Source organism: Prionailurus bengalensis, chromosome B4 (genome assembly GCF_016509475.1).
Source record: "Prionailurus bengalensis isolate Pbe53 chromosome B4, Fcat_Pben_1.1_paternal_pri, whole genome shotgun sequence".
NCBI classification, from domain to species: Eukaryota; Metazoa; Chordata; class Mammalia; order Carnivora; family Felidae; genus Prionailurus; species Prionailurus bengalensis.
Window position 1 is genome coordinate 69,500,245 of NC_057358.1, and position 17,920 is coordinate 69,518,164.

General features: G+C 38.9%; 1 protein-coding gene across 14 annotated transcripts in view; it reads right to left on the reverse strand.

Moving 5' to 3' along the window:
- YAF2 (YY1 associated factor 2) overlaps positions 1 to 14,442 on the reverse strand; it is a 76,523-nt gene extending 62,081 nt beyond the window's left edge. For 8 of the 14 annotated variants that reach the window (XR_006294610.1, XR_006294612.1, XR_006294611.1 and 5 more), the window contains exons 1-2: positions 13,425 to 14,442; positions 12,864 to 12,989 (exon numbers count right to left, since the gene is read on the reverse strand). Coding sequence is in view for 6 of the 14 variants with exons in the window: in XM_043563410.1 (XP_043419345.1) it covers positions 12,895 to 12,989; positions 13,425 to 13,857 (528 nt within the window). In the remaining 8 variants the exon portion in view is untranslated. Of the gene's footprint in view, positions 1 to 10,866; positions 11,250 to 12,863; positions 12,990 to 13,424 lie in introns of those variants that run through there. The other 6 variants (XR_006294616.1, XM_043563412.1, XM_043563408.1 and 3 more) reach the window with 6 other exon arrangements.
- Positions 14,443 to 17,920: the final 3,478 nt, after the last annotated feature.

The window sequence follows — 17,920 nt, forward strand, 5'->3', positions numbered from 1 at the left end:
TTTATTTCTTCAGTATCTTCCATGAACATGTAATATTTTTATCACCAATTACTTCCTTAAGAAAAAACTAACTCTACCCACCCACCCCCACCCCCACCATGCTCAGGATATTTATTAACACTTGAAACAATTACTTCATTTAGATTTACAGAACAGAGAAAACAATAAAGATTTTCTAGTAAAGGAAGAACTGCTGGTGGAGTGAAGAAAATAAAGGATGAGAAAGAAGGCAAGCTAGGGGAAAAGGAAAAAAGGCAAGCTAGAAATGAGTATTAAGAAACTTTGGGCCCTGGGGAGATCAAAGATAACCAGCAAAAAAGGATGGAAAAAGATCAAAGAAGACCAAAACAATTTTGCCTTCTCTGTCAATATACCTAGAGCTCTACTTCTTCTTTTTTTTTTTTTTTTTAAGTATATTTATCTATCTTGAGAAAGAGCAAGAAGGAGAGGGAGGGAGGGAGGGAGGGAGGGAGGGAGGGAGGGAGGGAGGGAGAGAGAGAGACAGCATGAGCAGGAGAGGGGCAGAGAGCAAATCCCAAGTAGGCTCTGCCTTGACAGTGCTGAGTCCCACTTGGGGCTAGATCTCACAAACTGAGATCATGACCTGAGCTGAAATCAGGAGTCGACCACTTACCTAACTGAGCCACCCAGGCATCCCCTTAGAGTTCTACTTCTTAAACAAATACTTCTTTGGCATCTAATATTACCTACCTGCTGCTTTTGTTAAGTTGATCATCCCAGATCATCCTATAAAGTATGATAGCATGCAAACGAACCCTGACTGGACTATAAAACATGTAAAAATGAAGTGGTTTAACTCATGTCTAAAAATTACCAGTGAGCTGCATAAACTTTTTATCATACACATATAGTAATATACACACATACAAATTGGTTATTAATTATACTATTAATGATTCTTAATATTTGTGCCCCCCCAAAAAGGGAAATAATATTTACTGGGATCTTTCCTCTAAGAAATATTATGATATCAAAGTCAGAATATAAAGCACAAAAAAATGTTACTATAAGAGATATCAAGGGGCAGCTAGGTGGCTCAGTTGGTTAAGCGTCCAACTCTTAATTTCAGCTCAGGTCATGATCTCAAGGTTTGGAGTTCAAGCCACGCATCTGGCGCTGCACTGACAGTGGAAGGCCTGCTTGGGATTCTTTCTCCCCCTCTCTCTCTGTCCCTCCCTTGCTTACACTCTCTCTTTGTCAAAATAAACAAATATTAAAAAATATATCAATATGAAGTTTGTTAACAATTACATGTCAAAAATAACAGAGTTAACAAGGGGGAAATAATTGACTGTCATTTTGTTCTTCATGCATTACACTGCTAGCCCAGTTTTAACATAAAATTCTTATATTAGTGGGGTGCCTCGGTGGCTCAGTTGGTTAGGCCTCCAGCTTCGGCTCAGGTCATGATCTCGTGGTTTACAGGTTCAAGCCCCGCATCAGGCTCTGTGCTGACAACTCAGAGCCTGGAGTCGGCTTTGGATCCTGTGTCTCCCTCTCTCTCTCTGCCCCTATCCCCTCACACTCTGTCTCTCTCTCCTTCAAAAACAAACATCAAAAAAAATTACTTAATTAAAAAAATTCTTATATTAGTTATAAGTAGTAGGTTTAACGTTAGAAATTATCAAGATGTACAGCGCTAGATCTATGTATACCAAATTTACAAGAAGAAATCCTTAAGAAGTTACTCGGTAGCAAATTTATTTTTATTATTTATTTTTTTAATATATGAAATTTATTGTCAAATTGGTTTCCATACTCGGTAGCAAATTTAAATGTTACCACAGCAAGGTAATAAAAGGGACTGGAAATCCAAGTATCTGAATCTGACATTAAATGAACCAGCTACTGACTTTAAACAAGTCACAATCTTTCCAGGCCTGTTTTCTTACCTGTCAGGAGGATACTAGGCTAGAGCCATGAGTTCCAACAAATAGAAAAGATCTCACCTAGCAGATTGCTCTGTTTTACCTGGCAGTTCTCAGTATAGCAACAAGAACTGAGCTGAAAATCCCAAACAAGAAGGATTTGCAAACAATGGTGGCCTCAACCTATTTCGAAAGTTTTAATACCAATATTTCTACCCCAAACCTCTTAAGACCTTTCCTATGAAGACAATCTTATCCCTCTATTATCAAGGTTTCAAGTAATAAAAACTCACCAGTCTCAGGAAATTACTAAACCTCATGGAAGCTCTTGAAAGGTTCCTTCCAACTCTAAAATTCCAGGTAATTCTGTAATTTCCCATAATAAACAATACTGCAAAATGGAGTGCCTACTCAATCTTCTGAAACAGATTATCAATCACAGATCATATAACAAATGGTAGAGATTTTAACACGCATGAAAGCCAATAAACAAAGCATTGTAGATATTTAGTAAATATTCGTTAAATCAAATCACAATATATTTTACATACTTGCAATACCCTAAAATTACAAACTATCAAAGATAAAGGAAAATGTGTCTTAAAAAAATCTCAAACACCTGTTTCATTAACTCCTTGAATGAAAACTTGATATCCCACAAAATGCTAATCTTTCTACCAAAATATACTGGCTCTCTAACACCTCAGAAGAAAAGAAGAATAAGCAAAGAAATCTTTCACTCAAATAGTACAGTTTTATAAACTTCTTTATCAGAGACAAAAGAATGAAAAGATCAACCAGCAGTCAACCTGGATTTCAATCTAGGCTCTAACACTAAATCTGTGATTGGATGACCATCTTGGCCTCCTCATGTAGGGTGGTTTGATGAACAAATGTAAAGATATATAGGAAAGCATTCTGAACACAGAAAATTAGTATATGAATGATAAATAATTCAAAGATACTGCTTTTACTGAAACCACCAATAATAACAAAATTAATTTTGTAGCAATATGTTATAAATATTCTTTCAAACATATACTTTAACAGTAATGGCCACCATGCAATGATCATTTACTATGTGTAAGCCACTGTGATAAGGCTTTACAAAAATTAACTCATTTAATCTTCTCAACAATGCTTTAAAAAAAAAAAAATACCCAAGTAGCATACTGAAGATGACTGTCAATATAATCAGTAATATAGTTGAATAAACAGATGTTAAATTCAGTAATGCAGTCCCATTATAAAATTATTTTATTCTCAAAAAAATTGTTTCTGGTATTATTACATATATATAAATTTAATAACCTGTACCATCCTATGTAAACTTCTCAAAGGCAAATAATTTTAGTCCTCTGAAACCTTACTTCAATTATATAACAACTATCGTCTGAAAAACAGCAGTTTCTTTTAAAAATATACATTATTGGGGCGCCTGGGTGGCGCAGTCGGTTAAGCGTCCGACTTCAGCCAGGTCACGATCTCGCTGTCCGTGAGTTCGAGCCCCGCGTCAGGCTCTGGGCTGATGGCTCAGAGCCTGGAGCCTGTTTCCGATTCTGTGTCTCCCTCTCTCTCTGCCCCTCCCCCATTCATGCTCTGTCTCTCTCTGTCCCAAAAATAAATAAACGTTGAAAAAAAAAATACATTATTTATACACGCATACACATAGACATACACACAGAGAAAAGGGGAGGGTTTTACTTAGCAGTGACATGGCAGTTTCATTTGGCTGAAATTTCTTGAGAAAATTAACCAAACTGGAAATTGGCCATGATGTTAGAACACACTTTACCAAAAGTGCTTGACTAGTAATGACTACACCAATAACTGATTTCATTCTTGATTTGAGCATAGGACTTCTCCAAAAAGTAGGACTATACTGGAACATTAATTGTACATTCCTTCTTCTGTTTACTCATTAGCAAATATCATTTATCTATCTTTGCTAGAATTCAAACCCTTACAGGCTGGAATTGGGTCTCATCTATAATTCTACAGTTCTAGCATAATTCCTGGCATATGGTATGTGTTCATTAAGCATATACCGAATTCTAGAATTTTGTTCACTACCATTTATTTCTGATACTTCAAACATGCACACATGTGGGTTCTTCTCCAAATAATGACTTCTACAACCTGTATCAAAATTCCAACTTCTTCAAAGCTTATAGAGTTTAAAAAAAACAAACCAATAACTTTTCCTTTCTAATACGTATATTCCTCTTTCAACAAACTTTCATTGGACACCCATTACTTCCCAGGCACTTTGTCAAGCATCTTTGAAAAAGGTAATGCAAAGCTCCCATTTCCCTTAAGAAACTCAAGGGAGTTTCTTGATAACAAGAGAGTAAATGCATACAGGTAGCAGAATTACCATATGCTAAATGATATAACAAAGGTAAGCATCACAAACTGAGGCACCATTTAGATTCTAAAACAAGAAAACAGCTACTCTCACGCCTTTAACCAGTTATTCATCCTCTGGAATATTCATCCTCTGAGAAAGAATACTCAGCTTCATGAAAAAGACACAAATCAACCCCGGATTTATGAGGAAATGCTGAAGCTAGATGAAGATCACAATCAGAGGTGTGCACGAAAGACACGAAGGAAGGCATGTTTGAGATTGGTCAAGGAGAATGTCACAGCCAACAGATACACAAACTAGGTTTGGAAGAATAAGCAGTTAACCAGGTAGGCGAAATGATAACAGAATTGTAGAAAAATATCAGCAACTACCCCTGTTAGTCTGACTCCGAACAACTGGAAATAGACAACCGGAAGCACAAGATGAGGGAAAATTCCATTATTTCTTTAATGTCTGCCTAATTTCTATAGTTGTATAGGTGTCTAATAATGTATATAATTGATCTATCTTTAAAGTAACAAGTTCATAGACAAAACAATACTATCTCAACCATAAAGTAAAAATTAGCTCCATATTAATTATAATTAAATTTAATTTGTTCCATTAATTGTACCAGTAAATTCAAATAAATGCAAAATCTGAATTCTAAACTATTTTTCAATTAAACAATCTCAAATACCACAAATCTATGTTTAGTATATTCTAGTTTTTGATAGACCCTCAATGTCAACTAACTTTAAAAACCACTCAAAAGAGAACTTAAATATATTTCATTATATGCTGTACTTTTTCTTGATTTTAGTTTACTTTAGTCAAGAAATAATTCTCATTTGGGGCACCTGGGTGGCTCAGTCAGTTAGGTGTCCAACTTCAGCTCAGGTCATAATCTCTGAGTCTGTGAGTTCGAGCCCGGCGTCAGGCTCTGTGCTGACAGCTCAGAGCCTGGAGCCTGCTTTGGATTCTATGTCTCCCTCTCTCTCTGCCCCTCTCCTGCTCACGCTCTGTCTCTCTCTGTCTTTCAAAAACAAATAAATGTTAAAAAAAAAAATTTTTTTTTTAAAAAGAAGTAATTCTCTTTTTTAGTTATACCATGCAAATTTCAATAATCTGAATAACAAGACCTAAATAAGTGGTAGTGAGATAACAAACAATCCTCCAAAGTTGTACTGTAAAAACGCCAAGGTATAAATAATATAATGTAAGGTACATTATCATTCTTGAAATATGAAACTAATATATTGTTACATGTCAATTAAAAATGATAAAGCTAAAAATGCTTCAAAATTGAGGGGCAAATTATAATTTTACTTGCACACATACATGTTTTTAAGTATAAGACAAGAACAAACGTAATAAAAAATATGAGATGCACAAAATTCTTTATGTTCTTAATTTTCAAAATAACTACATATTTTGTTATAACATTATTTCCGTGTTTAAAGACAAAGGTACGAAGACTCAGGGGTCACTTATCTCAGTTACTAATCTAACTGTAATAACTGTGCTTTTAATCAAGTAACAGCTTCAAAATACAAAACAAAACTGTGAAAAATTTTTAAAAATTAATGCTAAAATATGTACCTACGAATTATGGACAAAATAGTCTGATAATATTTTTACAAGCATAGGCTTAAAAGTTTTGGGGGATGGGATGCCTGGGTGGCTCAGTCAGTTAAGCGTCTGACTTTAGCTCAGGTCATGATCTCACGGTTCATGAGTTTGAACCCCCCACGTCAGACTCTGTGCTGACAGTGCCAAGCCTGCTTGGGATTCTTTCTCTCTCCCTCTCTCTCTGCCCCTCCTCTGAATGCACACTTGTTCTACACACGACTCTTGATCTCTGGGTCATGAGTTCAAGCCCCATGTTTGGGTGTAGAAGTTACTTAAAATAAAAAAGAAACTTAAAAAAAAGTTATTAAGGGCACCTGGGTGGCTCAGTCAATTAAGCATCCAACTCTTGATATCGGCTCAGGTCCTGATCTCATCATGGTCATGAGATCGAGCCCTGCAACAGGCCTGTACTGAGGAGCCTGCTTGGGATTCATTCTCTTCTCTCTTTCTCTTTCTCTCTCTCTCTCTCTCTCCCCCCTCTCCAAAATAAAAAAACTTAAATTTTTAAAAAAATTATTGGAAAAGTGATGCCAGTTGTTAAACAGCAATAGTAAAATTTAAAGGAATGTTAGCTGAAAAAGTTTAAATGCCTAAAATGTTCCAAATACTTTACTGTTTTGGAGGATACAACAAAGGGTATGACTGCCCAGAAGGGTAGATAAACACGTAGACAATACTACCACAATATGATGATTTTCTAGAGATAATTACATATGCATTTACATAGATAGACTGAACAATAAAATAGTTGGGATGAGGAGGTTATAATCCCAGAGGATTTCTCCCAGAGGGTTTCTTTTAAGAAGCACCATCTGATGAAAATACTTAAGTGCTGATGCAGCATAAGATTGGTTGGGATACGCAGCAGGAAATGAAGCTAGAAAAGCACATCAATGACAGATATTACAACCTTGTATACCATGCTCGGGAGCTCAACCTTTATTCAATAAACAGGACTTTATTCACTGGAGAGGTCTTAATTTTTATGTTTTAAAAAACATACTGAAATGATGTTAGCAGCATTAGGGAGAACAGACCAATTTGTCATAATTCATGAGAGAAAAGACATGGGCTTCTAAACTATAGTGACATAAACTGGAAAAAGGACAGATTTTAGAGACAATTCAAAGACTGGACATGAAGAACGACGAGGAGTTAGATCAAAGTTGAGACAATGATAGTTTCTGGCTTAGATTCCAGAAAGAGCATGCCACATACAAAGTAAAGTATATAGAGAAGAAGCCAGGTTTCAGTAGGCAGAAATTGATTTCAAAGATGTACAAGAAAAAACCAGAGAAAAAATGTGTTAGAGACATCAAAAAGGGAGAATTTCAATTAAAAAAAAAAAAAAGGCTACCAACATCAAATACTATGGAGGTGACATGGAAAGAAAAGATTAGGCCACTGAGTTTAACAAGTAGGTCACTAGGTTATCAGAGAGATCTTACTCAACAAAGGATAAATGAAAGGAAAAGAATGCCTGCTGAAGTAAATCTGTGGGATGTGGAAACCCATGCTAGTAAAACCTTACACCAGCAGTTCATAAACTTTTTGGTCTCTGGCTCTCTTATCCTCTCAAAGTTAAAAGAGCTTTTGTTTATGTAAGTCTTACCTAGCAAGAAATAAATTGCTATATTAGAAATAAAAACAGCTAAAATTTAAATGTATGTTAGTTCATTTAAAAAATAAAGCAGATCACATTTTCATATAAATACTTTTAAAACCTGTATTTTTCAAATCAAAAGTAATTTTGTGTGAAGAGTAGCACTTGCATATTTTTGCAAAACCTCTAATATCTGGCTTAACAGAAGACATCTGGATCGTCATATCTACTTCTGCATTCAATTTGTTGCAGTATGTTGGTTTAGTTCAAGAATATGAAGGAAATGTGGACTCCCACAAATATATAGTTGAAAAGGGAGGAGTAGTTTAATATTAATAGCCTTTTCAGATAATTATAGATATTCTTCTTTGATACTACATAAAAACACAAGTAGTTATTTCTCAAAGGTTAGTTGCATGTGATATCTAAAACTATATCAACAAAGTTTTCAGAGTAGTCCTTTAAAATCCATTGGTTTCTTTTGTACTTTAAATGGATTATCTATGCATGGTTTTGTAACACCACACATTGGTTATCTGAATATACTAGTTCACTGACTTACACAGATCTTCCAAACATCAACAAATTTCATGATAAATTATCAGAAGTTACATTCGTTAGTATCACCACCTGATTTCATCCTTAAAGTACTGGGATCAACAGTGGTTACATGTTTTCAAAAATTCTAATTTTCACTTGAAAGCTCAATTTTTATCATTGGCAACAAACACTATCAATTGTCTTCCTTGAAGTGACAAACTCACTGTGTTCATTTTCAAGAAAATAGATGCTACATATCCAAGTCTGAATAACCACAGTTTGCCAAGCATTCTTTCAAGTAAAAACAATCCTCCATGAAAAAAGCAGCTAGTTCTGCTTGCAAATTAAATAACTACACAAATGCTTTCCCTTGAATCAACCAATGTACTCTAAGTATGCACCAGAAGGGCTTTACTTTACTTCCCAGTTCATCAAATACGTTAAAAAAGACATGAGACTTCCTAAAATTCGTAACTTTTACTGCTTCATCAAGGGAATATATGCTTAAGTGAAACTGGCATTGTTTTTACTTCACACGCATGGTAGTGAAGATTACGATGAATACAGATAGCAACTTGGTGCCACTGCTTTGATTCATGCTAAGAGTCCAGCAGTTTTACCCATCCTTGCCTCTGTACCACCACCGCAAGGGTTAATACAGCAAAAAAGACAAATAACATCTTAATATGACTGTGAAAATAGTTTGGACCTCACAGAGTCCCTTAAAGGGTCTCAGGGACCCCCCCCCCCCAGGGTTATTCAGATCACACTCTGAAAACCACTACTCTAAATTATCCAAACACTAATCACTTTAAGAATTTCCTTGTAAACAATGAAGCCCCTTGAGTACTCTAACCCAAGATATAAGGAGGAAAACCAACCAACCAACCTCCTAGAATAAGGAGTCTCTCTGAACAAGAACTCAGTGGTAGCTGGAAAGGCTCCTCAGACAGGTAGGGAGGCTTGGGAAGTCTGAATTTCTGAAAAATGAACTGACTTTTATGGTCCTCAATTTTTTTCTCCCATTCCTACACCAAGAGTAGTAGAATCTGTGACAAATTTCAAATTAGAAGACAGAAAGCAAATATGACAACAATAATACTGAAAAGATTTTTATCAGATAATTGGGGTTTATTTTAGATTTCTTCAGAATATAAATCATAGCAATTTACTTCCATTTTATAGAAGCTGAAATAATTAATCTTTTTAATAACAGTCAGATCCTGACCATATTACTGCATTCAGAAATACCTAGCGCAGCCCTTGTATAAAATGAGACGCTCAGTAAACACTGCTGAACATCAAAGTAGTTGAAATGAGTTAAGAACACAGGTCACCAGAAACCTAGTACAACTCTTTCTTCTTTCTAAAATCTTTTTCATTGTTCCATAAGATAACATCTCTCACAAACGTTAAGAGAGCTATTACAACTTATCCTGAGAAAATATAACTGTACCTGTTATACTTTAAATTCTACCTAAAAGTTTGCTATGGACTTGGGTGTTTTATATGCTTTCATTTAGGTCACACTTCAAAATCAAAACAAATAGCTCTATCATTCTCATTTTTTAGTATGTGGCCACCTGAGTTAGGCAGTGATTTCCATTCCTAAATGAAGTGGCAAGAAGATACTACTCTAACTCAATCATCATACACTGACTGCACTACCCTTAACACACTATACTAAATATTTCACTTTCTCTGATGCTTTAGATTGCTTCTTAATTTCTTAAAGTTTCTTAGGTTTATATGTGAGACACTTATTGCCTTATAAGTACTTGATGATGAAGATACAAAGATGAAGGAGACTGTTTAGTGCCTTTCATAGTAATTTGTCACCACAACTTTTTCTTTTTTAAATGTTTCCTGTCAGTTTGACATTTATCACTGCTTCTCTCACAAAAGTACAATGCAGAAAACTTCAAGTGCTTGAACTATCTAGTTATTTAGATTCTGGATAAAAAAAGAGATTTATCAAATTTAAACTAATTAAGGTCAGCAAGCACAAAACCGAAATCCAAACACAGAAATGGCATAAATTTAAAGACTATAGCTGATCAAAATTTAGGAACTAAAGCTACTTCATATCATGTTTCATTTTAAAATACTACTATGATTATAACCTCATTTCACTGCATAGTTATTCTGCAGAAAAACGTGACCTACCAAGGATATAGCCAAAGACATTGGGTCTTCTGTTGAAATATAAAAGATTTGAACTCAGAATCTTAAAAGATAAAATTGTCAGTAAAGACTCTGGAGGGAGACCATGGGCTCCGCCTTCTCTGGAGGTTTAAAAAAAAAAAAAAAAACTTTTCAAATGTCTGGAATGCCTTAGACTTGGCCTCACATTTGGCGACTTCGAGACAGAATCAGTTCAAAGGTCAGTCTGACCCAAGCAATTCAAGTCCCATAGGTCAGTCACGCAGACAAGTCATTAGCAAACTGCATCTTCAGCTCTGCTGCTATCCAGTCCCTGCTTTGATAATCGCCAACCTTACCCCTGAAATTACCCTAAGTGCTAATTAACATGTCAGTTGTAGAGAATTATTTCTTCCAACTCCTGAAACTTCTGCTTCTCTCTAGTGTTCTGCAACCCTTTAATCCTGTTTTTCTAACATTACCAGAGAGGGAAGTATTTTGTGGTGCAATCAATATCTGCCCTATTAACAATTCCCTGTTCCACTGTTCTATCCAAACAGGGATTCCACTCTGAATTTCAGAAAGTGGTTGGAAAATAACAGGTAACAGAGAAATTAGAGCTCTTAGATTTAATTTAGGGCCAAAATCAAAAGAGAAGATACAATTCAGAGAGAGGAAGGAAGAAGCTGAGAGGGTCGTAGTGTAGAACACTTACTTTTAGGAACAGAGTGTCCCTTAGACTTCTGGTGAGTTGCCCAGAGCCTCTTCAGTTTCAATCCAAATGACAATGCTTCTCTGAGTCCTCCTCAAGTAATGTTTCCACCACTAAAAATTGGATCTACAAGAGCTCAGATGTACTGGTAAAAAATATCAGGGGCCCCCTTGTGGGCCTCAAGCCTCTTTTAAACTAGGCCCACTTCTCTGTCCTGGGCCAACTCCCCTGTGCACTATATTCCTTCTTCTTCCAGGTGCCAGGTATTCAGCCTGTTTCTTCTCTTCTGAGCTGCCACCACCTACTCTATTTCTCAGGGTTCCTCTAACCCCAAGACTGGCTGTGGAGTAGGACAACAGCTTCCCCCCTTCCTTGCTGTCCCTGCAAATAAACATATAGGCTCTTCTAGTTTCAGTATTTTTTCTAATGGCTACAAGAAAATAGAGAGGGAACAACAAAAAGCAACAATATCGTACCAGAGATTAAGATTATAATAAATGTCTCCACTTTAAAGTTCCTGCCTCCAAAAACCACATTTTCTAAAAACTGCTTGAGTGTTTTAAGAAGTACAAAGCATTAACACAGATATACAAATATATATTCTAAACCAAATCCAACCTGATACAAAGACATAAAGATACTCTGCTTTTCAAATACTAAAATCACGGGTCCAAAAATTGTTGCCACATTTACTTTAGCAAGTAAGTGCTTTTTTACTTTTCAGAATGGTCTGTTATATCCCCTTGAATTTAGATGTTTGAAAGTTTGCTTTTTAAAGGATATCATGAAAAATGCTCAATACATTTTATCCAATGTAAATGACAATATACAAAACGCATATTATGATTCACAGAAAGACATGTCAGAAGCAGCTAGCTTCACAAAGCAAATCATAAACTTTTAAGTTATTGCCAACTATCTGTCTCTACATTTTAAAATTTTAGTAAGTTGTTATAAATGGCATTCAAAAATCTAGTATCTAATTTTCAGAAATTTAACTTCTACAGAATACATAAATCTAATGTCACTATAGAGGTCTTCTTTAAAACAACAGTATATCACATTAGTATACTTATACTCTTGTGATAATTTAGTTTCTAACAGACTTTGTAATATCAAAATACATGGTATCTAAATATTAGGCTATAACTCACATGATTATAATAAATTCAAAGACTATCTTGCTACAAAGGCAAAGGAACTCTAAGTGTTGGCAGATCAACAATGTCAGACTTTGAATTTCCTGTATGACTTTCTTTATCCACTTAATTCACTTAAGTGGTTTTTTGAAAGACTGAGTTATTATACTGTAAGACTACAATAAAATAAAGACTGAAAATAGGCAGAGATCATTTTATCTCATTTGTAGAGTCTAATAGATTGCCATTTAATCAAACTAAAAATATTCAGATACTTTCAGTAAAAATGTGTCCCTGTGACTGGGCTCACCTCCAACTATTTATAAAATATTAGGGAATTAGAATAAACATACTAAACAAAACCTTGATCTAACCTTTCCAGACTCTAAATAAAAAAGGAAGTTTAACCTATTGTGTATTCTATAATCAGATACTTTTTTTTTTTTTTGAGGAATGAAATTAAATTCCATCTTTTGCTTCTAGAGAGGATTTCATGGCTTTTCTTTGATTCCAACACACTAACACAACAATGCAGCCAACATTAATATACCCAGACTGGGAGGGGGGGGGCATAACACCCAGCGATACGAATTAAATCGCAGTTGCTAATGCCTCCCTTAAATAATTTATTCTCTCTTGGCAGCATATAACGTTACAGCCTCTTCAATTACCCCTCACCGCAAACCATAGCAAGGGTCGCAATCAATCTGACCCAATTCCTATAGCGGCCACCACCTCAGTCTCGCCTCCTCCCGCGGGGTCTGCGAGTGTCACGGGAGGGGGCGGCAGCCGCAGGGGCGTCCTCTGCGCTGCAACCCGGGCGCCCCACGGCGCGCGGGGCAGGCCCGGGACTCACCGGGTGGAGGTGCCCTTCCGCACATCGCACATCATGCACTTGAAGGCCTCGGCGCTGTTCCGGAAGGTGCAGACGCTACAGTCCCAGTAACCCTCATCCGAGGACGGCTTCGGCTGCCGCTTCGGCCTGCAGGACACAACCCGGACACGACGCGGCGCGGGGTCACCAGCAGGCCGCGCCCGGCGCCCGGGCCCCGCGGCCGCCCCCGCCCCGCCCCCCGCCCCAATTCCGCGACCCCCGCCCCGCGGGCCCCCGGCGCGCCGCGCTCCAGCTAGGAGTGGGAGGGGAGTCAGGAAGGGGGAGGGCGCGGGCGCGGCCGCAGTCATCGTCGCCGCCGCCTCTCTGACACCCCGGGCTGCCGCTCCGGCCGCCGCCATCGCGGCTCCATTGTGGGGCGGCCGGCGCCGGCCCCTCACGCGGCAGTGCTCGCGCAGCAGCGGCGCCAGCGCCGCCCCCGTTCTGGCCCCGCTGCCCGGGCGGCGAGCGAGACGGCCGCCCGAAGCCCGGCGCGAGGGCCCCGCCGCCTGCACAGTCCGGGCCCGGGGGCCCGGGCGCTGTTACCTGGTGGGGCTCTTCTTGTCTCCCATGGCTTGGCTACAGATGCACGCGGAGAGTCGCCGCCGCGGCCGCTCTGTTTGTCAATAAGGAGGATAATAAGCCGGGCGGAAGCGGGCGGGGGAGGAGGGAGGAGGGGGCGGGGAAGGCCGCACCGCCGAGCTCCGGAGCCGCCGCCGGATCCCACGCAGCCTCCAGCTGTCGGGGAAACTCCTGCCTGGGTGCACGTGACCCGAGCCGGCCAACCAGCAGCGGCGCCGGAGACTTCAAACGCGGCCAGCGCGGCCCAGCACCCGCGGCGAGTTCGCGGGCGGGCGGCGTGGGGGTGGTCGCTGCAGCCTCCGGCGCCGCCGCCTCTCCGCGCTTCCCTTCCGCATCCTTGGCTGGCGGTGGCTGCCACGCGCTGCAGGGCCCCTCTGACAGGGGGATGCTCAGTCATCCCGCGGGACGTGTGCTCCCGGGTGGAGCCGGCGTTGGGAGGTCAGCCCGGTTCGGGAGCAGTGCCCGGCCGCGGTCTCCAGGTAGAACCGCTTTCCCGGCCTCGACCGTCCTTGACTGCTCAGGCTCAGCTCGAGAGACACCTGGGGGAAGGCGGGAACCAATATTCAGCGCCATTGCTAGGTGCCTTAAAATACTAATTTTCTGTACGCAAATCTCTACCAAGTAGGTACTGTCGCCCTTAATTTAGAGGAAACGAAACCGAGGCTCAAGAGAGGGTAGGTGACTTCCTCTGTATTATATAATTAGAGGATGACAAAGCCAGGAGGAATTTAACCCTGGTTTTAATTCCGAATGCACTCTTTTGGCCTCCCAGGACTCAACAGTAGCCGCTTAAAACAAAACAACTCATAAGCCCTTTTCTTTTTTCGATAACGAGTTTACATAGTCCCTGAATGTTGTCTGTTGAGTAAGAAACCAACACTTTTCCACCAAGTCTCGTTTCCTCGACACACTAGATGCCCTCATCTCGTACTAGACTCTAGCAACAGCATCTATCTGGTTTCCTAAACTCCAGCCCCACTTCCCCAATCGATTCAGTAGTCCACAACCAGATACGAAATAAAATACTGATAATATTAGGCCACCACTCTGATCAAGTACCTTGCTAAGGCTCTCAGACTCCATAGCTTGGCATTCAAGGATTTCCACTCTTTCTCCCTACCTCCTCATCCTACTTCCTATCAGAAAAGCGGCCTCCTGGCAAAGACAGCAGATAAAATTAATTTATTTGTTCCTTCACCCACATGGCTTACTTCTGCATAAAATACTTTCCTCTTCTGTTTCTACCCAATCTTTCTAGGTTCACAGCAAGTCCAAATTCCTGTAAAATAATAACCTCAATAACTGAAAGAATGTTAAGGTACTTAACATTAACATATTAAAGAAATAGTAATGTCAAAATTCCCAGTTCCCAGCCTACTTTCCCTGTTCCTTCACTAATGGATCTTGGAAATTGTAGTTAATTTCTGTAATTTTCAACTTCTCCATCCGCAAAATGATTATCTGTATTTATGAGATTGTGTGATTAATAACAACATAACATTTTAGCACTATTTGCCAGGCACTTTGCAAATCTCTTCACACAAATGCATTTTCTTAAAGGACTCAAAGTATTAGGCAAATGTTCTTATCAACTAGCCTATCCATTTGAAAGACAAAGAATTTAGGGCCCAGGTTAAATGGTTTTTCCTTAATGAAAAGGTCAGAATTAGAGCTCACATATCTTACTGTCTTTTACCAGACCGTGATTTCTGATTAACCAAATCACTCCAATTTACAGCAGTCCCTGAACTCACTGCACCATCTGTACTTTTTGAAAAGTGTCGCTTCTCCAGACTCCAACCGCAAATCAGAAACCATGAGGAATATGATTGAGAAAAGTGAACAAAGGGAGTTCTAAGGCCTAGTCTTCAATCTCTCGGTAATGCAATGGGTAACCTTAGGTAAGTCAATTCCTATTTTCCATCTATAAAATAAAGCAGTTAAAAACTGTTGTCTTAACTAAGGTCCCTTCCAAGTCTAAGGCATTGTGGGGTGTTTTTTTTTTAATGTTTATTTATTTTGAGAGAGAGAACACAAATGGGGGAGGAGCAGAAAGAGAGGGGGACAGAGGATCCGAAGAGGGCTCTGTGCTAATAGCAGAGTGTGATGCAGGGGCTCAAACTCACAAACACTTAACCAACTGAGCCACCCCGGTGCCCCAGACATGGTGATGTTTCAAAATTCCTTGACTGGATGGATCATCAAGGAGACTGGCAAGAACTGGTTTACTTGCACAAGTGTTGGCAACAACTTATTTTTAAATCAAAAGTCCCCAAATCTGGGACTCTCAAACTCTCCCATGCTGCAAGTTAACCATTTCACTAGAATCTAACCTCCACCCCGTGGAAAGTAAACTCCACTTCTGAATTATATACTCAAGAAGGCAGGAACTTTTATTTGTTGCCTTGATCACTGCATGTCAAGCCCCTAGAATAGTCTGACACATAGTTGGTACTCAGTAAATGTTGTGAGAATGAATACATTCACCTAGGTCACGATTCTTGGACGAGTGATATTTTCATACAGGATTTACAGCCTGTTCAGCATATTGTGTGCACAGAGGATGGTCAATCAATGCTGAAATTTACAACACCCCTTCAAACTGAACTTTACAACTCTGCAAAGTACTGCAGTCCTTTTAGAAGAACTAGGAACCCAGTTTCTGTGGAGTACAAAAGCACACACGCTTGCACTAAACCAGCTGCCTCCCATTTATTAGTTCTTGTTTATAGAAAAACCCCCTTCCTGTAGCAGGCTTCCATAGAGAGAGTGATACTGAAGCCAATCCTCCTACTTCACCCAAAAATCATACCTTTTCCTTCAAGTGTTTCCTACTAATCTGGAAGAGTGGCCAGTGGAGAATATGAAGATCCTTGTCACCAGAGTCACCCAGATTCTTACCCATTTGGGTGTCTTCAATACATTAACAGAGTTCAATACTTTGTATATGCAATTCACTAGGGACACTTGTAAAATGACACAAACTCTTTAACAATAGTTTTAACAATTTAAAAATAAAGTGTTGAAATTGTCTTTAATAGCCTTAAGTTTTTAAATGTTTACTTATTTATTTTGAGAGAGCAAGAAAGCATGAGTATGTGTGTGTGCAAGAGCAAACGGCAGAGAGAGAGGAGAGAGGGAATCATGCAGGCTCCACACTGACAGCAAGGGTCAATCCCACGAACTGAACTATGAGATCATGACCTGAGGATCAAGAGTTGGATGTTCAACCCACTGAGTCACCCAGGCAACGCTAAGGTGTTGAAATTTTCTAATGATTTCCTTTTTAAAAATTAAAATAATCCCTAGGTCATTGATATAATAATATTCATTTCCATTCTAATATGCTTTCTAGAATGGCAGAGACTGGAAAAGTTACTGAAACTGTGCATGGGATCCTGTACACAGATGAATAGTAAGTAATACTATTCTCTGTTGAGGTGGATGAAGGGATAGGGAGACCCTGTCTTAGATCAAGAGATTGACTGTGGGATCCCGGAGACCCCAGGCGGTTCTGATTAGCCCTGAGTTTCTAACAAGGAAGCAAACATAATAATAAAAGCTATGTATTAAAGTTTTCTATATAGTTATTTGACGGTCGAAGCTAATACCTGCAGTAAGACCGGAATGTGAGGGAAACAGTGTAACTGAGGAAGAAATGAGCTTCAAATCTTCTCTGGCAAAATTCAACATGAAGGATAACGATAATAAATTGCAACTGTAAAACCAATCACATTTTAAAAGATTGATTTTTTGCTTTTTTTTTTTTTTAGCTGGTTAGTGTTTTGTTTTTGCAAAGCAGAGATACCTTTCCTGATTTTATTCATTATAAAAGTTATATGTTACCACTGTATTAGTTTCTATAGCACCAAAATAAAATACCACAGACTGGGTGACTTTCACAAAAGAAATTTATTTCTTCATAATTCTAGAGGCTACATTCTGAAATTGAGGTGTCAGCAGGCTTGGCTTCTCCTGAGACCTCTCTCATTAGCTTGTAGATAGCCACTTTCTCTCTGTCCCCACTTGGTCTTCTCTTTGTGTGAGTCTGTGTCCTAATTCTTATAAAGACAGAGTCCTATTAGATTAGGACCTACCCTAATGACCTCCTTTTATCTTAATTATCTCTTTGAAGACCCTATCTCCAAATAGTCACATTCTGAAGTACTGAGGAGTTAAGACTTCAACATGAATTTGCAGGGGGAACTAAAACAATTAAGCCCATAATACTAGCATAAAGAAGTCAGCAAAGATTTTTTTTAAGTTTTTATTTTAATGTTTATTTATTTTTGAGAGAGAAAGAGTGCAGGCTCACAAACTGTGAGATCATGACCTGAGCCAAAGTCGGACACTCAACCAACTGAGCCACCCAGATTCCCCCAAAGATTTTTTAAATTAACATTTCCAGTGTATTCTTGTAACATTACTAGTACAGATTCATAGTCCTCATCTGAAAGTTT